Source organism: Natator depressus, chromosome 2 (genome assembly GCF_965152275.1).
Source record: "Natator depressus isolate rNatDep1 chromosome 2, rNatDep2.hap1, whole genome shotgun sequence".
NCBI classification, from domain to species: Eukaryota; Metazoa; Chordata; order Testudines; family Cheloniidae; genus Natator; species Natator depressus.
In genome coordinates, this window is record NC_134235.1 from 29,103,628 (window position 1) to 29,130,509 (window position 26,882).

Genomic DNA, 26,882 nt, shown 5'->3' on the forward strand with positions numbered 1-26,882 from the left:
CATGATGTAGGCCCTATCTAACCATCCTAGAACATGCCCACCATTAATTTGTTAAGGGTCAGATTTCTTCAACATTTCTTCAGATTAAAAGGTACATTACTTTTTGAGTGGTAACATCAATATGAATGGGTCTGCTCACAAAGTAAGTCACTACTTAGCATGAGAAAGAATGACAAAATATGGTCCTAAATAATTATACATAAATTCCAGCTGTAAACATGTACTTATTTCTTTGGCGGATTAAGTGAGTGTTTAAACTATGCCATTAGTATATACCAGAGAGCATTTATCCAAATATTTTGTTTTCCTCTGAATCCTCTGAATGGATACTGGGTACAATTCCTTTCTCAATTTGTGTAAATGATTTCCAATATAAATTAGCTAATGGAAATGTGAATATTTGTTAAATTAGTCATAAGCAATTTTGATGTCTTAGACAGGAGTTTAAGAATCCTGTTGCAATGTAATCCCTGAGTATCAGTGTCCCTGTGTGCCTGTGGCTAAATGATTGCACTGTAATCTCTAATGAATGTGTAACATGCTTTACGCATGTACTCCAGCACCATAAACATTTCCTTTTCTTGAATGTGTGGTAAAAGTGTGGACTTAAAGGGTTAGACATTTAAATGGATAATGAGGTTATTTACAATTACACTAGGCAGTGCTAATACTACTTGCTGCTGCTTCTACTAATAACAACAATGGAAAATTAGGCCCTCAGGATCAGGGAGTAAGCTAATCAGTGATGAATAGATGTTGGTGTATCAGGGTCACATACTCTCCCTGTCTGCGTATGCTGCAATGCCTCAATTTGCCTTTTTTCAATCACTGACTTAATAAATGGCTGATCACAATGTTAATATTCAACATCCACATACACGGTTCCCTCCAAGGATTTCCTTCACTTTTGTGTCAGGGCTTCCCAAGTCCTTTTGGCTCTTGTACTGGGCTTCTCAATCTTCAGTCACCATTGTACTTCTGCAACGGCTTTTCTTGTTGAGTCTCCCCATCTTTGGCTTCATGCTTGACCATCAGCTCTTGCAGACCAGCATGGAGAGCTTTCCCCAGCACCTCCTGTTCCTTGCAATTCTCTCCTGATCTGTTAGTCCCTCCCAGAGAGACAGGAAGACTTATTTCCTATATCCTGTTAATCACATGCTTTGTCCCAGTCGTGTCCCAGGACTATAGCTTACATCCATCCCTCAGGACAATATCTCCCAGAGTTCCCAGCTTTGAAAGGTCAGAGTCTGTAACGGGTGCAACTTCCTTAGATACATCTGGTATTGGCAGCTGCTGGACAGAGGCTAATGCCCTAGATGGACCCTGGTCCAGTATATCAACTCATTTCCTATCCTCCTATGTAAAGTCTGTGCAAAGCTCAAGTGAATGGGCTTTGCACAAAGGATCGGAAGGGGTTGTGAGGTGTTGAGGGAAAAAAACTTCTGCCTTCAAATCAGAGGTTAAGTGCAGCTGTATAACCATCACAGTTAAGTTACTACAGCTTATGGGAGCTTTAGTAACAGCTAGGTCTGCTGTATATCTACTGGGTTGTTGGAGATCCTGTACTGCCTCCAGCGCACCAGCAAACACCTCCAAATGTAGTCAGGTTTCAGAGTGGTAGCCGTGTTAATCTGTATCAGCAAAAAAACCGAGGAGTACTTGTGGCACCTTAGAGACTAACAGATTTATTTGGGCATAAGCTTTGGTGAAGTGGGTTTTAGCCCACAAAAGCTTATGCCCAAATAAATTTGTTAGTCTCTAAGGTGCCACAAGTACTCCTCGGTTTTTTTCCAAATGGAGTGTCACTACTTGTCCATTTGTATGCAGGACTCAGCGGGTGGGGGCATTGGTGGCTAGATGTGTGTCATGTCTGAATATGGTTCCTTTCGTTAGTTTTAAATGTGTTTTAAATTAGTGAATATCCCCTTGTTCTTGAATTATGAGAAATGGGAGATAGGAATTATCAATTTAACTTCTCTTTACTATTCACTTGTGTATGCCTCTACTATTCCTCTTTGAACTAAATACTCCTGATATGAATATCTTCTTATCTGGAAGTTTTTCTATACCTCTGAATATTTCTGTTGCCATCTCTGAATCCCTTCTTTGTACACTATTTCTGTTATGAGACAGGGAGACCAGAACTGAATATAGTTTTGCAAGTGAGGGCATCCCATCAGCTTACATAGCGGTGTTAAAACATAATCAGCATTATCTTCCATCTCATTTCTTATTCATCTTAATATTTTGTGCACTTTTTTAGACCACTGCTCTGCATTGAGCATAGAGAGCTCCCCAAATTGATATCTAGGGTCTTTTCTTGGGTAAATACAGTTAATTTAAAACCAATCTATGTGTATTGTGATTCCTTAATATTATTCCTTACAATGCACATTACCTTGCATTTCTCAACACTGAATTTTATTTTTCATAATGCTTCCCTCTCACTCAGGCTACATCTGCTTAGCATACCTCTTGCAGCAACATGCCGGGTATGTTTAACTATGTGGCACAGCGAACAGCAGGCTGAGTCTACTCTGAAGAGTGTAGCAACATGTGTCAGTGAAAGGCTATGCTAAGGGGGAGCCAGCAAGCAAAGGATCAGCAGCTCCTGTCTGCTGGAGCCTCTCCCTGCTGTCTCCCCATTGCTGGAGTTTTTCCCTGCTTTAGAGAGCTACAAGAGCCTTTCCTTGCTGCAGAGAAAGACTCCTACAGCAGGGAGCTGCTGGTGCTTTTCAGAAGTTCAGTGGTTTCTTTACTGCCTAAACAGTGCCTTACCATCTACATTGCTATTTATACCCATGGTGGGGGGCATGTAGTGTATGCATTCTACATGCCACTGAGAGGAGTGTTTCATATAGATGTACTTTCAGCTTTGGAATGAGCATCTGCAGGTTAGTATTTTGTTTGTACTTGTGTTGGGCCCTAGCCTATTTATGTGAGGTAGGGGTTATTAGTTCTCAAGTATAATAATACTTTAAATTAATATTGCTATCTATTTTCTTGCTGATCATTTTAGCAAAAACATTTGACTGCTGTGGGATTACTTGCTGATTTTAAGCACAATACCACCCCCATCTGACTCTGATGCCTTTCATCCCAAAGCACTTCACAAAGTATATGAATGGTGCTGTAGCACTGCTGCCTTGCAACTTTTGTTCAAAACTTATGGAAAGCGAAATTTAATACAGTGATGCTAGTGCAAATCCTTTCTCTTACAACAAAACTTATCGAAGGATGTGATGTTCTCACACACAGAGTGGTTGAGCTCTTACAGAAATCATGGTGCCATAATTCATAGATACAGCAATGACTATGACCAAGTGCAGTGTGCTTTTAATATGTTAGTCAGATTCCATTTGTTTTGTCTTTTCCATTTTTGTCATCTGAGATCCAAGAAATTATCAGAGTTGATTCAATAGGGTGATTTATTTTCTCCTCCTTATAAAAGGAAATCCAGTCATTTTGATCAGCACAAAATAAAAGCAGGAAATGTCATCTTGGTTATCTTCCTTGTTAAGGTAAGGTGAGCGTCCAACATCAAATGTAGATCTGCAACAAATGGAGCAACGCTCCTGTTTAAATTTCTTCAACAGAATAGGACCCTCCTGTAAGCTGCAGCTTAAATTCATTCTGCAAAGAGCTCTAAAACAACTGGAGAATTGCTGCTGGGCTCATAATTCAGATTATACCTACTAAAGTATACTTCAGTCATAATTCAGTCCCTTCAGTATTTGTTGTCTTATTTTCCTGTCTCTCTCATAAGTTCATGTGAATGAGGGGGGTGAGAGGGAGGAGAACAAGATTAAAAGCTTTGGGGAATCAATTTGCTGTCCACTAAATTTAGATTCTCTTATTCAGGTAGCTGTTGACTTGAAGTCTATTACCTCTGTTGCCCAAAGACAAAATCTTTTTAGGAATGCATCATTTGCTTTCCAATCAAGCTTTTGCTGTACGGTTTCCTTTTCTGAGCAGGGGATATGATCATCATCACAGAATATGAAATTGCCATTTACAGATCTTATCTTCTCCATGACTCAGACCCTGGGGGATCCTCTTTGAAGAAAAAAGAGGGTCAAATTTCAGTTCATAATTGAGCATCATACTTTCCCATTCCATAATTATCTGTGGTAAGCTTTTTGTCATCTGAATAATGAGAAATCACACACAGTCCTTTTAATATTCTTAATGTGACAAAATCCTATTTATTTCAGATTTGTTTGCAAATGATTGAATAACCCAAACAAAATGCATTACATTTCTCAGTTGCAGTGACAGTGGTGTTTTAAGGGGATTACAACATTGAAATAAAAAACAGACTATTGTTTAAACTCATCTTTTCTATGAAGAGCTACATAAAATTTTGAATATATACATGACCAAAGAAACCTAACTATTATTTGTTACAAGATCAAGTAGCCAATGAAACCAATATTTCCCTTTCAATATTTCTTTCTGGGAATTAAAAACAAATCTTTAGCTGACCTTTTAATTTTTGGCAGGATCCTGAAGAACAATTTATTTTGCTTACCCATATCTCCCCATTATATATAGAACCAGGGTTTGGAGTAAGGATCGCAAGATGTTTCTTACTATTAATCTCATTTGTCACTTTCTCACTTATGAACTTATGTTTCTTCAAGCTGTCGTTTCTAGAATAATAATAAAATACGGTGAATTCCTGGCCACTATATGTTAAAGGAATGTTTGCCATTGACTGTAGTGGAGCCAGAATTTTGCCCATAGAATATAAAATCTAAGCAAGGTAACTTGATAGAATGAGACATCAAAGCCATCCAAAAATGCTTGGGCACATTTTTAAATCTTGACTCTTCTTTCTAACATAGTCTTCCCTCACTGTCCCTCTGTTGCTCCTCATTTATCCCTACATTGACCATTTTATTTTCTCCCCCTTCTATTTGTCTTTCTTTTTCTTCCTCTCTTTATCTATTTCCCCTTCAGTTTCTGTCTCCCTCTTTTTTTCCCTTCCATTCTTAGCCCTCTCTTTGTGTCCCTATCTCCTTCCAGTCCCTTTCCCAAACTCTTAATTTGCATCTATACTGGTTTCAAGCTTGTGAATTCTATTTCACTCAGTGTCATAATATAATTATTCTCTCAGCATCTGTGTACACGTTGTGACAAAGTTCCTCCTCTGCCTTGGTGGGTCCTGCACTTCTTGGTGGATTTGCTCACCTCAGAGGTTCACGGAAGCCTTCAGTTTGGCCACTTTTGCCAGTGGCTCAAACCTGCTGTTCACTCAGCTAACCTCATCACTGGCCAGCATGTGTAAAAGGAGGAGAACAATCCCCGCAGTCTCTGCTGACCCACCTAGTGGGTCAGGGGATAGGCCAGGGATCTTCCCCTCTGGTGGGACCTACAGTCCAGGTCAACTCCTCTTGTATCAAAATAGGGAGTTGGGCGGATTGGGGGAACCCAGGCCTGCACTCTACTCTGGGTTCCAGCCCAGGGCCCTGTGGATTGCAGCTGTCTACAGTGTTTCCTGTAAGAGTGTGTGACAGCTACAACTCCCTGGGCTACTTCCCCAGGGCCTCCTCCCTGCACCTTCTTTATCCTGACCACAGGACCTTCCTCCTGATGCCTGATAACTCTTGTATTCCTCAGTCCTCCAGCAGTATGCCTGCTCACTCTCAGCTCTTTGCGCGCCTCTTGCTCCCAGCTCCTTGCATGCACCTCACTAACTGAAGTGAGGTTCTTTTTAAACCAGGTGCCCTGATTAGCCTGCCTGTCCTAATTGATTCTAGTAACTTAATTGGTTCCAGGTGTCCTAATTAGCCTGCCATAATTGGTTCCAGCAAATTCCTGATTGTCCTGGAACAGCCCATTATCTTGCTTAGGGAAAAGGGACCTGCTTAATCTAGGGCTAATGTATCTACCTTCTATCACTCTCCTGTAGCCATCTGGCCTGACCCTGTCACTATGGAAATCCATCCCAGTTTAGTTTTATGGTTTAATAGGTTATTGATTTTTTGTGTTCATATCTGCATGATTGGATGCTAATGGTATCAGGAGTCTTTTAGTGTATTTTAAGCTGAAACTATTTCAGAGATGCGTTTTAACCAGAATCCCTCCACAGTGTTTCGGAGTCAGAGTGAAGAATAACTTTCTTGTGGCCAACAGTGTCCACAGAGGTAGTGCCCACACACTGAGTGTCCTCATGCCTCCAATCCAGGGCATAAAAAGGCACCAGCAGGGCCATCCCCAACCATGACTGAGTTCTTTCTTGCCAGCTGTGGCTGTGAGTTGGGATTTGCAGTGACTGCTTCTTTGTACACTGTGTGCCCTTCTTTTATATGCAAATTCTATAAATGAATAGTTAGGTACTTAGTTACATTAGGGCTTGTCTATACTTACAGGGCTTCAGTGGTGCAGCTCTGTCATAGAATCATAGAACATTAGGGTTGGAAGAGACCTCAGGAGGTCATTGAGTCCAATCCCCTGCTCAAAGCAGGACCAACCCCAACTAAATCATCCCAGCCAGGGCTTTGTCAAGCTGGGACTTAAAAACCTCTAAGGATGGAGATTCCACCACCTCCATAGGCAACCCATTCCAGTGCTTCACCACCCTCCTAGTGAAAAAGATTTTCCTAATATCCAAACTAGACCTCCCCCACTGCAACTTGAGACCATTGCTCCTTGTTCTGTTATCTGCTACCACAGAGAACAGCCTAGCTCCATCCTCTTTGGAACACCCCTTCAGGTAGTTGAAGGCTGCTATCAAATCCCCCCTCACTCTTCTCTTCTGCACACTAAATAACCCCAGTTCCCTCAGCCTCTCCTCATTAGTCATGTGCCCCAGCCCTCTAATCATTTTAGTTGCCCTCTGCTGGACTCTCTCCAATTTGTCCAGATCCCTTCTGTAGTGGGGGGAGCAAAACTGCATGCAATACTCTAGGTGTGGTCTCACCAGTGCCAAATAGAGGGGAATAATCACTTCCCTCGATCTGCTGGCAATGCTCCTACTAACACAACCCAATATGCCATTGGCTTTCTTGGCAACGAGGGCACAGTGCTGACTCATATCTAGTTTCTCATCCACTGTAATCCCCAGGTCCTTTTCTGCAGAACTGCTGCTTAGCCAGTCGGTCCCCAGCCTGTAGCAGTCCATGGGATTCTTCCTTCCTAAGTGCACTCTGCACTTGTCCTTGTTGAACCTCATCAGATTTCTTTTGGTCCAATCCTCCAATTTGTCTAGGTCACTCTGGACCCAACCCTACCCTCCAGCGTATCTATCTCTCTCCCCATCTTAGTGTCCTCTACAAACTTGCTGAGAGTGCAATCAATCCCATCATCCAGTTCACTGATAAAGATGTTGAACAAAACCGGCCCCAGGACTGACCCCTGGGGCACTCCACTTGATACCGGCTGCCAACTAGATATCGAGCCATTGAACACTCCCTGTTGAGCCTGACAAACTAGCCAGCTTTCTATCAACCTTATAGTCCATTCATCCAATCCATACTTTTTTAACTTGCTGGCAAGAATACTGTGGGAGAGGGTATCAGAAGCTTTGCTAAAGTCAAGATATATCACATCCACCACTTTCCTCATATCCACAGAGCCAATTATCTCATCATAGAAGGCAATCAGGTTGGTCAGGGAAGACTTGCCCTTGGTGAATCCATGTTTACTGTTCCTGATCACCTTTCTCTCCTTCAAGTGCTTCAGAATGGATTCCTTGAGGACCTGCTCCATGATTTTGCTTGGCACTGAAATGAGGCTGACCGGTCTGTAATTCCCTGGGTTCTCTTTCGTCCCTTTTTTAAAATATGGGCACTATATTTGCCTTTTTCCAGTCGTCCGGGACCTCCCTAGATCACCACAAATTTTCAAAGAGAATGGCCAATGGCTCTGCAATCACATCAGCCAACTCCCTCAGCACCCTTAGATGCATTAGATCTGGACCCATGGACTTGTGCACGTCCAGCTTTTCTAAATAGTCCTTAACCTGTTCTTTCACCACTGAGGGCTGCTCACCTCCTCCCCCTACTGTGTTGCCCAGTGCAACAGTCTGGGAGCTGACCTTGTCTGTGAAGACCAAGGCGAAAAAAGCATTGAGTACTTCAGCTTTTTCCACATGATCTGTCACTATGTTGCCTTCCTCATTCAGTAAGGGTCCCACACTTTCCCTGACCTTCTTCTTGTTGCTAATATACTTGTAGAAACCCTTGTTACCCTTTACATCCTTTGCTAGCTGCAACTCCAGTTGTGCCTTGGTCTTCCTGATTACACCGCTGCATGCTCTAGTAATATTTTTATATTCCTCTCTCATCATCTGTCCAAATTTCCACTTTTTGTAAGCTTCCTTTTTGAGTTTAAGCTCACTGAAGATTTCACTGTTAAGCCAAGCTGGTTGCCTGCCATATTTGCTATTCTTTCTGCACTTCAGGATGCTTTGTTCCTGCGCCCTCAATAAGGCTTCTTTAAAATACAGCCAGCCATGTCACTGTAGCGCTTAGTGAAGCCGCTACCTATGCCAATGAGAGAGCTTCTCCCATCAGTGTAGGTACTCCACCTCCCCTAGAGACAGTAGCTCTGTCAATGGGAGAATGCCTCCTATCAATATACCACTGTCTATACTGGAAGTTCAGTCAGTATATCTGTGTGGTTCAGGGTCCACATCCCTGTGCGACATATTGAAACCAACATACATTTGTTTACCTTGGAGGTACTGTTGGCGCCATTTTGGTTGTCATGACAGAACATAAATCCCCAGATTTCAAGAACTGCCTGTCTTGTGAGGTAGTAAGGTCCTTGAGCAATGTCTATGTACAGATCATTCTCAAAAAGAGCAGAGAGAGAGTTTCATCTGAAAATGTTCTTCATAGAGAGGGCTATGTGCCCCGCTTCTGATCCTGGCTTGCGTGGGCAGACTTTTCTAATTACTCTTCTCCAAAGATTGCTCCAACTACTACTACTAATAGGGTCTGAAACCCCTTGTATAAAAGACCAATCATCTACCTGTCGGAAAGCCTTGAGTGAGAGAAGGAAAAACTGCATCAGACTCATAGGAAGAAGAGACAGAAATCTGCTCCAAGCTTGCAATTTCCAAGGCCCTTTGATTTAATAGCTCAAGATCTAAGACAGATTCTTTTTCGATTGTCCTATGCATATTCCCGCTTTTGCAATGCACTGACTGGGTGCAACAGCCTGGTGGAATTTTGTAGCAGCAGTGCCCATTGGGAGCATCTTGCCCCCTCTCATACACAGCTCTCAAGCACACTCAGGGGGTGTGGCTATAAGAAGAGTGCTAGTGCCACTGCCCTCTCAGTTCCTTCCAACTGCTGCAGCATTAGAAGGTGTGAACCTCCTTAAATCCATTAGAATCGTAGTAGCTATGTGCCTTAGTATTTTTTTAAAAAAAGGTACTTATAGTTAGTAGTTAGGTTACAGTAGTTAATATAAATACTATAGCAGATTTTTTTAGTTAAGAATTTCTTACTGTCATGGCAGAAGCCACTGTGAAGAAGCACAGCTTCAAAAAATGTGTGTCCTGTCCAGCAGGCTTCTGATCTTCTCATATGCACAGCCAGTGCCTACAATGCTTGGGTGACAATCATTCACCAGCACACCGTCAGATGAGCTCCACCTTCACTCCTTGTGAAGAAGCAAGAAGGAGAGACAAAATATACTGCAGAGCCCTCAATTACTTATCAACAAACCTTTGGGATCTGGTAGCTCTAAGGAATCTGATAGTAAGAATAGGAGACCAGAATAGCCTCTGACTATGTCCAGATCCAAAAAGCCTTTTAGATCTGAGACAAGAGCTTCAGCTCCAGCGCCAGGCTCTAGTTACAAATCAACTTTTGTCCCCATGCCCAGATCCCAGGGTCTGACTTTAGCCCCAGTACATTCTTAATCAGTCCTGTATCCGGACAAGCATCCTCAGGATATGCAAAATATGTTGGGAGCATCTACCTCAGTGCTGAGGAAAAGAAAGGACAAACAAAAGCATATATCCAGTGGCTCCTCATATCACTTACAAATCATGGATCCAAAATTTAAATACTCAGGATCTCAAGATGGATCCTAGAGTATGGATTCAACGGTGAGACCTTCGGATCCATTTGGGCAAAGCCAGCTACATGTAACAGAGGTTACAGCTCAAATTCATCTGGATCCTTGCCCTTCTTCAGATCTGATCAGATCATATTTCTTGCTGGACAAAAGACCAAAGTGAGACGTGCAGTGAGAGAGAGAGAGAGAGAGAGGTCTCCAGAGTTGTTACCACCACCACCTCAGACCCCTATAGTGTCAGCAGGAAAGACGTGTCCTTCATTTTTGGGACCCCTTTTGGGTTTGGGGTCCCTACATTGTAAATCTCACCAATGGCTTCTATATCAGATCCAGGATTGAATTTACAATTGGAGGTTGAACTGGATCCTGTGATTATGCAGATACCAAATTGGGGAATTTGGTGGGCCTGGACAGTGCCTCCTTACTCCTTCTGTCTACTCTTGCCAGACTAGAAGGTTGAAATGTCTAATGCTGGAGCAACATCCTACCCAATCTATGGATCTGAGAGGTATGGACCCAAGGGATACAGATCCGAGAGTTACAAGAATTCCACCTCCCCCACCCTTTCAAACAGGGGCATTCTCAGAAGAGGATTACCAGGAGGGACCTCCACAGTATCAATGTTCCCTCTAATTTTTAACAGGCCGTGTGCGCAAAAAATGTCTTCTGTGCCGCTGCCAAAGCAAAAAAAAAAAGCCAAAGCCGGAATGCGCACGTGTTTTGCCATGTGCACGGGTGTCAAGGTTCCTCCCCCACTCTGAACTCTAGGGTACAGATGTGGGGACCTGCATGAAAAACCTCCTAAGCTTATCTTTACCAGCTTAGGTCAAAACTTCCCCAAGGTACAAAATATTCCACCCTTTGTCCTTGGATTGGCCGCTACCACCACCAAACACATACTGGTTACTGGGGAAGAGCTGTTTGGACACGTCTTTCCCCCCAAAATACTTCCCAAAACCTTGCACCCCCCCTTTCTGGACAAGGTTTGGTAAAAAGCCTCACCAATTTGCCTAGGTGACTACAGACCCAGACCCTTGGATCTTAAGAACAATGAACAATCCTCCCAACACTTGCACCCCCCCTTTCCAGGGAAATGTTGGATAAAAAGCCTCACCAATTTGCATAGGTGACCACAGACCCAAACCCTTGGATCTGAGAACAATGAAAAGCATTCAGTTTTCTTACAAGAAGACTTTTAATAAAAATAGAAGTAATTAGAAATAAGAAATCCCCCCTGTAAAATCAGGATGGTAGATACCTTACAGGGTAATTAGATTCAAAACATAGAGAACCCCTCTAGGCAAAACCTTAAGTTACAAAAAAGATACACAGACAGAAATAGTTATTCTATTCAGCACAATTCTTTTCTCAGCCATTTAAAGAAATCATAATCTAACACGTACCTAGCTAGATTACTTACTAAAAGTTCTAAGACTCCATTCCTGGTCTATCCCCGGCAAAGACAGAATATAGACAGACACACAGACCCTTTGTTTCTCTCCCTCCTCCCAGCTTTTGAAAGTATCTTGTCTCCTCATTGGTCATTTTGGTCAGGTGCCAGCGAGGTTACCTTTAGCTTCTTAACCCTTTACAGGTGAGAGGAGATTTCCTCTGGCCAGGAGGGATTTTAAAGGGGTTTACCCTTCCCTTTATATTTATGACAGCGGGGTTTAAGATCTGTGCACACAAGCACATGCCACAGCTTAGAGGGAACAATGCATAGGATAACTTCCAACATGATGTCACAGAGACACAGAGTGACTCATCTCTTGATGACAACATCAGGATAGTGACAGCATCATCTTCTGCTGAGGATGCAATTCAATTTCATGAATTGGTTGACAGGATGGCATCAACTTTAAAATTATCATCAGTAGCTCTGTAGCTTTGTAGGAGCCTTCACATCCAGTTTTTGATATTGTGGCATCTACTGCCAAGGCTAAAGTCTCCTTGCTTATATTAGAAGGGTTGTGGCAACTGGCAAAATCCCTTTGGTCGAAACCATGTTTGTGTCAGTCAATCTCTAAAAAGATGAACAAATTATATCAAATCCCACAGGAGGGATTTTCTTGTACACCCTCAGCCAAACACTTTGGTTATAGCAGCAACACTGCAAAAGTCTAGATCAGGTTTTCAACCTTCCACCCCCACGGATATGGAGAGAAAAATAGATTCCTTAGACAGAAAATTGGTTTTGTCTGCATCCTGAAACATTCACAGAGCTAGCTACCAAGCAATTATGACTAGATATCAGTTTCAATTATGGGAGAAGATGTCTATCTTTACTAAAAAATTACCAGAAGATCAGAGGAAATTAACATTATCCCTTATTAAGAGGGGCAAAACGTGGCCAAGCATGCTCATAGGGCATTATTCGTGACCCAGTCACTGCATGGAATTTGAATTTAGTATGAACTCAAGACATGAATGTCCATCTGAGCCATTATGGAATTGTTCCCTCTTTCATCTTTCTATAAAAACAGCATTTATAATAACAATAACTTCCACTAGAAAAATTAGTGAGTTGCATACACTGATGGCAAACACTCCCCCCACTACGTTCTATAAAGACAAAGTAGTTCTTAGACCACATTCTCAGTTTCTTCTGAAGGTAGTTTCAGATTTCCATATTAATCAGAGTATACATTTGCTTGTGTTTTTTCCTAAACCTCATACAAGTAAAGCGGATTCTAGCTTACATTATTTAAATATAAAAAGAGTGCTCTTGTATTATCTAAGTAGAACTAAGGTCTTCAGGCCATCTCCTGTGTTAATTTGTTTCATATACTGGTACTTGGAAAGATTGAGCCATTTCAGCATAGTTCCTACCTAGATGGGTTAGGGATTACTGGGGACCTTAGAAATGCTTCATAAATTGCCCAGGCCAATGTCCTCTTTGTACACATTGTTAATGAAGAGGATCTCCATTAATCTGGAGGTCTTTGTGAAAGGATGGTAGAGGATTTATCATAGCCCTTAAAAAAATCACAATAGCAGAGCATATTATGTAATGTTAAAAAATCTTCTGTGGATCTCAGGCTATGCATCATATAACAAAATATTTTATTCAAAATGCATTGGACACCACAGAGGTTGCTCAAGAGAAAAGTCTTATTCTCTATTTGTTGGTGCTATAACAAAGAAAGAGGAACCTACATGCATATGCTATGGGACTGACCAACAGTCTGGCAGCTGTAGAAAAAAACTGGACACGAGCTAAAATGGTGCTCAGCTTCAGCAGTCAAATCTCAGATAAAAATTATGTCATAGATTATTTACCTGCTAAATTGTGTTTAAAACCACCACAAAATCTTTGGTTCTTAATGACTCAGATGATTACCAAGCACACGATTTTACTAAAATGGAAAAGTAGGCTTATGTTCAGGATAGAACAGTGACACATGGACCTGTCTGAGTTAGTAGCCAAAGAAATAATAGCTGATCACTATAGAGAGCAATTATGTGAATTTGAAGAAAGTTGGACCCTATTTCTAGATACATTTGGATAAAAAAATGTTGAGATGGTCCAAAGAATGGCAAACCTTCATTACTCCTGATGTCACTTCATTTTCCCTCCCCGTCCTCTTCTTCCCTCCTCTCCCTATTCATGTATGTAGTTAATTTTATTACCATTACCTCTTCCCTAACATATTATGTCTATATAGTATTGTTTGGTTGTGTATTGTCTGTCTTACAGCTTTGACAAGCTGTAAAATTGTGTGATTATGTAATTCTGTTGGTGGTCCTGTGAGGCATGAGGTATTTGGAAACATATACAAGGTGTAAGTCACTTGAATTTTTGTACTTTTAATGGTTTCTTTATGAAAATCAGTTAAACAAAAACAATGAGGTGGATCTACAAAGGAAGCAACATCAATTTCCCAGGAGAAAGTCTTGTACTTTCACTGGTGTGTCAATTCACTTGCCTCCTTCAGGTGCTAGGCAGTGGATTTGACTGCTCACTTGAGAGCTTCAGATGTTCCCATACCCTCCTTTTTGGAACCATTAATACCAGTGGTGGGCAACTTGTGGCCCACGGGCCACACATGGCCCATCAAAGTAATCTAATTGTGGGCTGTGGGAAAGTTTGTTTACATTTGCACGGCCACCCGCAGCTCCCAGTGGCCGCGGTTCGCCATTCCTGGCCAATGGGAGCTGTGGGAAGCAGCGCGGGCTGCAGGGATGTGCTTCCCACTGCTTCCCGCAGCTCCCACTGGCCAGGAATGGTGAAACTGTCTGGCAGCCCACCAGCAGATTACACTAATGAGCTGTGTGTGGCCTGCACGCCGCAGGTTGCCCACCACCAATTTATAGCATTTCTGTGGTTCTGAAACAACATCATCACAAATCAGCAAGTTCTGGAAATTGAAGAGGTGGGATATAGCATCCAGTTCCAGTCTCTTTCCCATTCTCAACCACCTTCTCCCTTCCTATCCAGGGACCCGTCTCATGAGAGTGTCCAACATCTTGTGGTGCAATCTCTTCATTTTTTAGAGCAGTAGAAGAAATCTCATCAAGGGGCTTATTCCCTTTACTTCCTCATTCCCAAAAAGCAGAGGAGGATAGTCTTGACCCAAGATTACTAAACACCTTCATTAGAAACCTCAAGTTTGGGATGGTGTCACTTGCTTCTACTATCCTATCCACAGACCTGAATGATTGGTACACTGTTCTCAGTCTCCAGGATTCCTATTTCCACGCTGTGATCTACACAGCCCGTAGAAGGTATCTAATGTTCCTAGTGGGTGGTTGTCATTGCTTGCACATAGTACTACCATTTGGCCTGTTGATACCTCCCAGAGATCATGGTATGACTTCTGGTAGTGGCGTTTTACCTGAGGAAAATGGGAGTCCAAGTGGTCTCATGCTAGACAACTGGCTGATTTGGGGAGAAACTCATCAACAAGTAACAGACTTCATCCGCCATATTCAGATGCTATTTTCCTAATTAGCTCTGAAAATAAGAAAAGACATGTCAGTACTGATCCCAGCACACACACACACACCCAAATGGAGTTCATTAGGGTCATTCTGGACTCCATGATAGCAATGATGTGTCTTCCCTCTTTTCTCTCCCAGCCTCCTCCCCCCAAAAAATCATGCTGTGCTTGTCCTGTGCACCAATCTTCTGGCTTAGCCAAGAACAACTGTGAGAACATGTCTCAGACTACTGGGACATATGGCATCCTGGCTCAGCATGCCAGACTTTACCTTCACTGTATGCAAGAGTTGTTGAAGTCTACATCCATCAAACAATCATCATCTGGACCTGTTGGTTCATGCTCCACCTCGAGTTCTGTTGACATTAAAGTGGTGGATGGACCCAACAAAAACCTGCAAAGGGTTACATTCTTCCTCCCTCTGCCAATGAAAGCTCTGATGATGAATCCATCTATGCTTGGCTAGGGAACACTTTTGGACAACTTGCTATAGCAAGACTTGTAGACCCCACAAGAATCAACCCTTCACATAAACATCCTGGAGCTGAGCCATTTACAATGCTTTCACAGTCTTTCTACTAGTCACAAAGGGGCTTACCATACAGGTCATGATGGACAAAACTACTGCTGTATTTTACTTGAACAAGCAGAGCAAAGCAAGATCTACTCCCCAGTGTCAGGAAGTGGCACACCTCCAGAACTTTTGCATATGACACATAGTCACCCTGAAGGTGATTCATCTTCCAGGAATTCAAAATGTTCTACCAGATTGCTTCTATGGAAAGTTTGTTGATAACGATGGGTTGGTCCATAACAGATTACATAATTTGATTGATATTCAGCAAGTGAGGTCTTGCCACCAGGAAGAATGGGAAGTGCTATCACTTCTGCTCCAGAAGGGGTCAGAGTCAGGGTCCATTTCAGATGCATTCTTGATTCCAGGGTTCTTGCGTCTTTTCTACGTGTTTCTCCAATTCCATTAATATAAGTAGGCAAAATAATGATAATCCTCACCTGGCCAAGGCAATTTTCATATGCTGGTCTTCAAATCTTATCTGCACAACCTATAATAATTTTGTGACAGATATGGCAATTTCTTGCAATATCTCTGGGAGATCTTACCATATTAAGTTTAGGTATCCCTATGGGCCATGGATTTTATGGGGTACCACAGCCTTCCAGGAACTGAGAATAGTGATGGGTGACTAAGTAAATTCACTAAGGCTGTAACATCTTAAAAGAGGTACTACCACCTTGAGAGGCTTGCCATATACTTGTTCGTACTGGATTCTCCAGAGCACAAGAAACAAAGAAAGGACTTTTGGATACATAGTCTGAGTTTAAACTGACTTAGATCGAGCATTTTTGTTGTTGTTGTTGCTTTTTTAAAACCAGAACCTTCTATAGGGCAGCCGCTGGGGGGGAAGTAATACTTAGGTAAGGTTTGGAAGAACTACATTAGCCAGATCCCCTGTTGAATCTGTGAAAGGTTATCCCTGGTAAGCTATTAGGATGTGTGTAGGGCTTTTATTGTTTTTAGTATGTTTTCTCTTTAGTGCTTTTATCTTAAAATAAATGTATTTTTTAGAAAGCCCTGAGCCCTGGCAGCCCCAAACTCATGGGGCTGAAGGCCAGAGACCCTGTTACCTGCAAAAATCTAGGGCACCCTGCCTATAACCTACTGAGAGCTCAAGGCGTGACCCAATCAGTTTAGGCACCCCCACCCTTTTCCTTTCAAGGGCTCAGGGTGTAAGGCACCTACCGCTCATAATGCCATGCATTAACAGAGCCCAAAAGGAAGGCTTTAAGCCCTGAGCTGCCCCTTTTAAAGCCTGCATTCCCAGGAGATAAGTCAGCGACCACGCTGCCCCTTTTTGCAGCAGTTTTCATCTCCCCACCCCACAGCCATAAAGTGCTGTTCCCTTCACTCGGCCAGCAATCCAAACACTCCCTCCCCCATCTTAAAGTGGCAGGATGATCATTGTAATAAATCATATTATCTTTATTAGGATTTTGCAGTTAAATTGTGGGTCATAGTTCCATGTTATGTATGAAAAATACAGCATCTCTTCAAAATTACAGTTACTCTGGTTAATTAATGCATTTTCTGAGAATTTACAGGTTAAGCTGTTAATTAGTTAAAATAAGTAAAAATGAAGGTCCTGAAAGATATTTAGCATCACATGTTAGACTTTGTTTTGTCCCTAATGATCTTAATAACAGAAAAGTAGACTCTTCAAACTACTCTTATGGTTTAAACTCACTGAAACCTCATCTTAATCTACTTTGAAGGGGTTTTAAAAAAAGATTAATGATAGCTTTTTTGTTGTTATTCATCATAAATGAAAGTTTCTTCTTCAATAGAGGTTGAAGAATACTGTTCTAGAGAAAACTGAATGAAGAATTGCCTCCTTTCAAAATGACACCTATCTCCCATTGTTCTCAATAAGCAAAATGGCCATAGTCTACATTCACCTGCTCCTCTCCATCTTCTGGAAACACAGGGGTCTATTAGCTTCCATAAGGGAAAAATGGGAGGCAGTGGTCATTTTGAAAGGGGGCATCTTAGCCAGCCTCAGTCCCATTGAGAACAATGGGAAATGGTAGCCATTTTGAAAGAGGGCAGTTCTTCATTCAGAAGAAGACAACTTTCTGCATCAGCATCTACTGAAGGAGTATTTTCAGTTGTGAAAAATAATTGCAAAGATGACCACTAATCCGTAATTTTCTTTTCAAAACTACCCATTACACCAGCTGTACTCAACAATAAGGTCAGGAGGGAGGGGGACACTAGAGATTTCACTAATGTATATGCATATGTCTATAGAGGGGAATGTGGGAGGAACTGGTGTGTTTGTGTGCACACCCACAGGGAATGTAGGGTGCAGCAAGGAGGATGAATTGGGGAAAAGGGAGTTAGTGGAGAGGAATTTGGAGGACAGAAGAGAGGAGGAAGTCAGGTCATGCTCTCTGGGTGCTTTGGCTGCTCTAATGATTTTCACACAGCATATCTGGCCACTATGCACTTGCTACTTTCCGCTGCTCCAGGCAAAGTGTACATCTGACTTTAAAAGTTAAAAATAATGAAAAAAACTTTTAAGGTTGATAGCATATATGTATTAAAATTGTTACCAGTATAGCATGGTATAATTATTTTGGTATGTAAAACAACAAACCAAGAAAATTTCCGAACATTAAAACCAAAGGAAAACTATGGTAAAATGGAGTTAAAGCTTAGCGTGCATACCAATGGTTTAGGGTCAAATACATTACATGGAGGATGTAACTATCCCAGAAACAAGCATTATAAACCTAGGAAATTCAAAGTTCAGGTTAAATTTAAAATAAATCCAAACTTAAGATATGGAATTGCACAGTTAGGACACCCAAATAACCTTAACTTTGTCCTAAAGTGACGCAAGGTGAAGTGGGGGGCAAGGGGGAACCTAATGTTCTTTTGCTATCATTTAAATCTGTTCTGGGACCACAAATTCTAAAATGTCTTAATCATAATCATATGACTACTAGATGATATCACTACAAGTCAGAGTTAAGGTTATTTGGTGCCTTAAGTATAGATTTCCACAAATTTGATTTTTGGATATTTTGATCTATTTTGTTTTTAACCTTAACTGTTAATTGCCTGGTTTAATAATGTTTGGTTTTGGAATAAGTACATCATAATTGTAATGTATTTTTTCCTAAATTCCTATTATGTATTTTCAACTTTAATCCCTCTTAATGGAGGTCTTGTCTGGGAATTTTCTTTTTACTCTTTTATTATTTAGATTACTCCTATTTTATTAGGTTGGTAAATTTTGAACTTATAACTTTTTATTTTACTCCATAATTTATACCATCCACCTATTGTGGTTATTTTTATTAAATTAATATTAGAGATATTTTGGTATGTTTTTGTATGCAGATCTTCCATGTGACTTCCAAAGTATCATTATTTTCATTTAATTTTTGTCTTCAATAATTTTTGAAAAAAATAACAAAGATGGAACTAAAAAAACCCAAACAAAAATAGAGGCTTGTTCAAATATTTTCCATTATTATCTTTATAATTATCATATTTCAAAATTATTGTATATTATTTATAATAGTTTATTAAAGTATTTTATACATTTATGAATATTTGTGGAATCTTCAGGTGAAGAAATTCTAATAATTCACTGTCATTAATTTATTTTATAACCAGACTCTAGATAACAACAAATGTTAATGTTTTGTAGATTGCATTAACATTCCCATACCATTATTTGAAATATTTATGTCCTCTATTAAGCTATACCTCAACATTCTGTTTTACCTGCAGCTGAATGTGGAGCCTCTGCAACAAATAATGAAGGAATTTTGCTGTCCCCCAATTACCCACTCAACTATGGAAACAACCATGAATGCATTTATAGCATTCAGGTACAAGCAGGGAAGGGAATCAATATTTCAGCCAGAACATTTCACTTAACACAAGGAGATGTTCTTAAGGTAGGTTGTCACTTTTGTAATGTGTCTATGTTATTTCTAAACACATCATGCTTTCATGCCATTGTGCTGTTCATCTGTTTGTAGTATTACAATTTTATGTGAGTTTATATTAATAATTGCCATTAGAGTAAAATATCTTCTATCTAAAACAATTCCACATGTAATAAGTCAAGAACAAGGCAACCTTTTATCTTGTCTACAGTCTCCCATTCCTTTACATGTCCATTCTCTAACCATATATCCATTTTTTATAGCCATAAAAACATTTTAAGACCAAGCATACTCTGCAGTCTTATATTTGTATGTAAGTTTACTATGTATGTTACATACTAATCTTTTAACAGGGTTGCATGTCTCCTGTGACTCATGTTTTTGCATCAACATTTTCAAAAGTTTTGTTCTTGTCTAGGAAGTAATATTTTTTCCTCTGTCCAATTAGATTGAGAGGCTTAATTTTATATGGTTCTTGACTGGCACACAAGGAATGCACTTATGAGGGGTCTGGAATTGCATGGTATGAAGCAACTTCCGCAAAATGTTGAGCACCATCAGTTCCAGTTGGGCTCCCAGCACTTTTAAAAATTGATCTCAAATACTAACATTATTAATTTGATGTAGAGCTATCACCCTAACAACTACAGTTTTTTAAAATGTTTGTTAGGTACTTTTTTATTAATAGACTAACAAAATATTTACATTTCTACCTGAATACATTGCTTAGAGATTTACATTCCAGGTTAAACACTGTTAAACCATTTCTAATAGGCAAATAGGCAGAAACAAACAAAACAACAAATAGTCCCAGGCTTTATGGAAAAGCAAAACGAAAAACAAAACTAAAAAACAAATGTTAACTCCATCAAATTAACAGAAATGAACTACTTCAAAGGACTACCCAAAAATGCAGAAATTACATTCCCTATTTTTTGCTTTGCTGTTTACAAAGTAATTGACTGTTTCCTTTAATTATCCTGTTACTTTACTAATTGATAAGAGAGTTAATGCTTACCATTTATCTTCAATTTAAAAAAAAACATTAAATAAAACTAATCCTTGCAACATCCATGTGAGGTATGTAAGTAGTCAGTTTTACCAATTACGGTATTTTACAAGTGGTGAATTGAGTTAGAGAAAATAATGATTCGTTAGAGATGAGATTTAGAGGTTCTGGCCTACATATAGATCACTATCCCCACACCACTGATAGAAGTAAATATACCAGTTTTTCTTTATAGTTTTTTTATATAGAAAATTATGGTTGGAATTCCTCATGACCATAAATAAAATTGAACTATCCAAATCTGTTATCTATAAGTAAAAATGAAAACATTCTACAGTAGAAGCTCGGAATGGAGGTTGTTCGTAACTCTGAAATGTTTGTAACTCTGAACAAAATGTTATGGTGGTTCTTTCAGAAGTTTACAACTGAACATTGCCTTAATACAGCTTTGAAACTTTACTACACTTCTACCCCGATATAATGCAGTCCAAAAAATCTTACCGTCTTATAGGTGAGACCACATTATATCGGGGTAGGGAGAGGAATCGCTCCCCGCCACAGCTCACCTCCGCTTCCTCCCCTGAGCGTGCTGCTGCCGCTCCACTTCTGCCTCCTCCCTCCCTCCCTCCCTTCCAGGCTTGCCGTGCCAATCAGCTGTTTGGTGCAGGAAGCCTGGAAGGGAGGGGGGAGAAGCGGAGTGGCAGTGGCACGCTCAGGGGAGGAGGTGGAGCAGAGGTGAGCTGGGGTTGGGGTGGCTGCAGCAAGTAAGGGGAGGGGCGCAGCAGAACCGCTTGTGGTAACACGAATTCGGATATAGCAAGGTAAAGCAGCCCTGCTCCCCGGAGTGCTGCTTTACCGCATTATATCCGAATTCGCGTTATATCGGACCGCATTATATCGGGGTAGAGGTGTATGTGGAAGAAAAATGGTACTTTCCCTTTAATTTTTTAGTAGTTTACATTTAACACATTGTACTATATTTGCTTTTTTTTTTTTCCTTCTGCTGTTGCCTGATTGTGCACTTCCAGTTCCAACTGAGGTGTGTGGTTGACTGGTCAATTCAGAACTCTGGTGTTTGTAACTCTGAAGTTCTACTGTATTGAATTACTTTGACATTTAACTAGGAAGCAATGCAACTCTTCTCCCTGCTTTAGCCATGCCATTTTTATCTGCGCACAGGCAGTTCAGAGAAGATTTATGATTGAGTTGCCATGACAAAAACACAGATTTCAATGTTCACCAGCTTTCCTTTTATGTTCCTTTAGAAAATATTAGCTTGGAATGTTTTTACTTATTTAATTATTTTTACATTTAATGAATATGCTTGTATCTTCATTTTCAAGGGTAGTGCAAAGGAAGAAGAAAAAGCACTGAAGAATAGCTATAAATATCACTCACAGAATTTTTCTCTGACTTAAATGGGGATGAATAATAAATAAATAAAAGTGTCAGCTGGTAAATGGATTCTTGCATATCAAGTCACCACCTTTGAATTACAGTAATAAGCTATAATTCCTCCTAAACTATTTGACAGACAGCCACAGTACCATCATCAATTATGATCAAAGTTTAGGTGCTTACCTGAATTGGGGGCAGGGCAGAGTTACAACATAACAGAGGGATCTTGAGGAAGGATGATACCCAGTGGCGTAGGCACCAACTCCATGGGTGCTCCAGGGCTGGAACAGCCATGTACAAAAACTAGTGGGTGCTCAGCACCCACCAGCCACCCACCAATCAGCTGTTTGGTGGGCCCCTCCAATTAAGTACTCGGTGGGCCCTGTCGATCAGCTGTTCGGGGTGGGTGGGAGGTGTAGGGAGGGGGTGGAACGGGGGTGGGAAGAGGCAGAGCAAGGGCAAGGCATGCTTGGGGGAGGGGCGGGGGTGGAGGTGGGGCAAGGGTGGGGCCTTGGGGGAAGGGATGGATTGGGGGGTGGGGACTCGGAGTGGAATTATAATTTCTCCCCAAATGACCCAGTCCACAGACGGACTGCATTTCATAATCTCTGAGATGATGTGGGGGAAAAAGCAATTTGATGTTAGGCAGTAGCTGTTAATTCTAGGTTTCTCTTGTTAAAGTAGAGTTCTCTTATTTCCTAAAAGAAAATACTTACCTACTATTTTCTAGAAAAAAGATGAGGTGTTCTTAGAGCTTAAGGTTTCATAAGAAGAGCTTCTGGAGCAAACTGATACATTTAAAAAGCAATGATTGACCACACCTAGGTAATATACATCCAAGAGGTCTGAAGGATCTTAGGAATAAAATGACTGAACTGTGATAAAAATGCACAGGTGTTTTTGTCTGACCTGTGTGTTCCATGATGCCTGTCAGGTTTTCCCCGGCTCATTAAATAATCCCCTCAAAACCTTATTGATTTTACATACTTTCAGTCTGGTTCAACTTTGTTGAAGGTGGAGTCTTAAGCATAAGTCATTGTCATACATAAACAAATTACCAAGTGATTCCTGGAAAAGCTATGTCCAAAAAAGGACAACCTTGTCATCTCAAAATTAACTAATCAAACCAAGAATTTGATGGTTCATACATGCATACTTCCTCTTATATGAAGAACATTTGGGTCTTTTACTATAGCAATTCTGTTACTTCACCAGGAGCTTGAAAATCCATCATCAATAGGGTTTTTTTTACATTGGATTAACTCAGTTTATATTATTTATTTGACTTCATTATTGCTTTCTTACAACAACAATGTCACATAATTGGTGGGATTTTCAAAAGCACCTGAAGATCTGTCAGCATGAGGATACTCATGAAAATTAACACAAATCAACTAAAGGTGTGAAGTTAATGCACATAAATTAGAGGACATTTAACATCCATGTGGATGTACTCATTCAGGAGTAATTTTTTTTAAAAATTAAATAAATTAAAGAAATAGTCCCAGTCCCAAAGTTTATACAGTTTAACAGAAGACATGAAGGGCAGAGTCCATGACTTGATGAAAGTCAGTAGCAAAACTCTGATTAACTTCCAGGAATTTAACTGGAAATGATGAGTGAGAAGACCAACAATATGCATGGATTGGGGTAAGGAGTAACATGAGTTACAACACCAAGATCATTAATCGTCTAAGACATGAGGAAACCTTAATGGTTCAGATTAAAGCTTTGGTTTGGTTTGGTTTGGTTTACTTCCTCTGAAAAATTCCTGTGAATTGCTTCCTGTGAGCCTTATGTAAGTATTGAGTTTTGTGGGTGGATTTAGGTGTGGAGATAGTGACTTGACAGACCGGAATTGGAAGTGCATCGCAAGCATAGTGGTTAGCATTAAGAAAAAGCCAACATGTGCCATACATGGTAGACAGTTCGAAGCAACTAAACTCATCTAATTCTAGGCTGTATCCTTTCTGACATTTGTGAAGAAGGCACTCTGATGCCTTCACTAACAAAAAAGAGTGTGTGTTTTTAATCAAAGGATAACTAATGTGTGTTACCTATCCCACTGTAAAAAAACCTAAAAAAATATGGACCCAAGGTACTGTAGTTTTATTTAGCAATTAAGTTAGTGAGGTCAACAAGAGAGAGGGGGTATAGTACTGATGTTGACTACTACAAAGGTTTTTTACAATCCATTTAGGATTTTACAGAGAGATAATTATAGTGTGTTATTTATCTTGCTGTAAAAACAAACACAAAAAACACCTTTGTGTTAGTGAAGAGAATATTTCAAAAAGCTGTGTCCTCAAGTTGTCTTCTGAGGGTGTTGAGAGAGCCTCTTTGACTGCTGCCTGTAGATCAGAGTTCTGAGTGCAAAAAAAGCTGATAATAAATAGCTTACACTAGAGGGTGGCTATTTCTGGCTATCCCCAAACAATTCCTGTGCCAGGTGTTAAGTCTTGTGAGGTTTCTTCTTTGAGAGTCCTTGTGACTAGGACACAACAAGGTAACATTTTTTGTAGGCTTGGTCTCCACTGCAGACTTATGTCAGTATAACTATGTTGCTCAGGGGTGTGGAAAATCCACATCCCCGAGTGATGTAGTTATGCAGACCTGAACCCTCACTCAGGGAGTTGGGAGTGCCTATGCTAATGGGAGAAACCCTTCTGTCAGCATAGGTAGCATCTTCACTAAGCACCACAGTAGCATAGCTGCACCGATACAGCACGGTATGTGTAGACAAGCCTGAAGATAATGGGAAGTACTTCTCTGTTGTGAGTTAGATTCTTGTAACATTACAGTTCACTCCAGGAGAGCTCTGTGTTGTGTTAAAATGAGCGAATAGACTCTGACTATGGAGGTGTTAACTGACCACTTCAGCTTTAATGGTCTCTTACAGTATGTTAACTGCTTATACTAAACAATCTGTTCCAGCTGGTATTTAGCCCTGACCCTCTGACCACCTTTCCTAGACCTGAAGAAGAGATCTGTGTAAACTGGAATACTTATCTCCTTCACCAACAGAAAATAGTCCTATAAAAGATATATTACCTCACCCACATTGAACAGTTAAACAGCTTCTTTTTTTTTGGGGGGGGGGGGGGTTGAGGAGATTGGGGGGGGGGCTGGTGAGAAATCTGTCTGTCATATCAGTGGATTCCCTGGAAGAGAGATACCTTAGAAAATGTTTCTCTAAATGAATCATTTTTCAGGAAGTTCGCACTTTTAGCCACATTAACTGGTATGAGAAACTTGGAACATAGGGAATTCATCAAGATTTACTCTGTCTTCTTCCTTAAATGTTTTGCTGCTCTCTTCAGTTCTGGTCTCAGTGACACCACAAATAAGAAGATATTGCCATCCTCTCCAGTAAAACGGATTGAGTGATATTAGCCAATACATATATGTTAGGCATAGTACACGCTACATTAATAGATATTATGTGAATGGTATTAATATAATATCCTCTGTGTGTGTGTGTGTGTGTGTGTGTGTTGGGCAGTTATGTTAAGTGAATATATTATGCTCTTCCTACAATTCTGTTCACCCATGTCAAGCATCCCACAACACTTTTCAGGCTGAAATCAGTTTTGACATTAGAAAACAGGAAGCCTGTCAGAGTCAAGTTCTATCACAGTTCTATCACAGGTTGGGATGTACCTCTATGTCCAGCTGGTTTGGAATGTGGTATTCAAACAGAGATAAGGAAAAGAGCAGAAAAACAAGTTGAGAAATTAGTGGGTTGGATTTTAGGTGACAAAATAAGTGTTTTTAACTTGTAAACAAACTTGATATAAACATCAGTGGATTTAGGGGTGTGTCTTTGAAGCACATCTTCTGATTAAAGTGAACATGCTTTGAGATAAGAATTGTTTTTTGTATTGTACTGTTTTGTCTTTAGCTAATAAATTTGGCTGAGTTCAGTTATTTCATCTCTTGAAAATTTTTTGTAGAGAACCACAAGTAAAGTCAATGAGTTGGCTATATTAATAATAAATAGTGGGTAAAATAGTATGGTAATGCTTTTCCCACTCGTCCATTGCTCTAATGTGTCTTCTGTGGCTGCTTTTGTGTCAAAGTTAAAAAAAAAACCCTACTATGACTACTGATACAGAGACTGAGCACAGCTGAATCCGAAGGCTTGTGTAAATGGGAAAATTAACCAGAACAGCTTCCCTTGTGGACACTCTTATTTCAAAATAGCTATTGCCCTTTAAATTCACACCATACTTAAATCTGAACTAAAGTTCAAGTGTAGACAAGCTGAGTTCCAAAAACAGCCAACTTTAAAGTGACCACCAGAATTCAGTGTAGATTGGACTTCCATTGTCCTCAGTGGAAAAGGAAAATGGTGGCAGCATCTAAGTAGTGGCTTTTCTATATTTAAAAGTTATTTTGGATTAAGGTAGGGCATGAATTTAAAGTGCAGTAGCACTTTAAAATTGGCCACATTGGGAGTTATTCCATAATAGCCATTTTTAATAGCTGTTCTGGTTAATTTCCTAGTGTAGACAAGCCCTAAGAAACAGTCTTTAGGAATTGTAATCTCTCCTCAACTTCTGTCTCTTTCCTCCTGGGGTCTGTGATCCCTATTCCTGATTCTGAGTGCTTTCTGAAGTGACAAATGTGTTCGGTCTGTTTTTCAGCCTTGGAAATCAGTCTAGCATGCCAGGCCGATTTTTTCATGACCAGATAAGGAGGCCCTTGATGAATCCAAGCACTTGGCTGTGTCCTTCTTAGGATTAGAGGCTGCTTTGATACAACTAGTTCAAAACAACCCTACAAGAGTAGGTTGAAAGGCAAGCCTGTGTTCCAGGCATTTAGTTTTAGTTTTTCAGAGTTTTCAAGCTGCAAAGAAAAATAAATCCGAGCAAAAACACCCAGTGTTGAAACCCTTTCCTGTGAAGCAGAGAAAAAACTGGAGCAGAGACACCACAGTGTAAAGGAGCAGTCTGTTTGACACTAATAAATCATTACTACTTCTGATGCCAGGTTGAGAAGGGAGGAGCTGACACCTA

At 40.5% G+C, this 26,882-nt stretch overlaps 1 protein-coding gene across 1 annotated transcript in view; it reads left to right on the forward strand.

Moving 5' to 3' along the window:
• CSMD3 (CUB and Sushi multiple domains 3) overlaps positions 1-26,882 on the forward strand; it is a 1,169,988-nt gene that overhangs the window by 737,855 nt on the left and 405,251 nt on the right. The window contains exon 23 of the mRNA XM_074943928.1: positions 19,297-19,466. Within this exon, the coding sequence (XP_074800029.1) occupies positions 19,297-19,466 (170 nt within the window). The remainder of the gene's footprint in view (positions 1-19,296; positions 19,467-26,882) is intronic.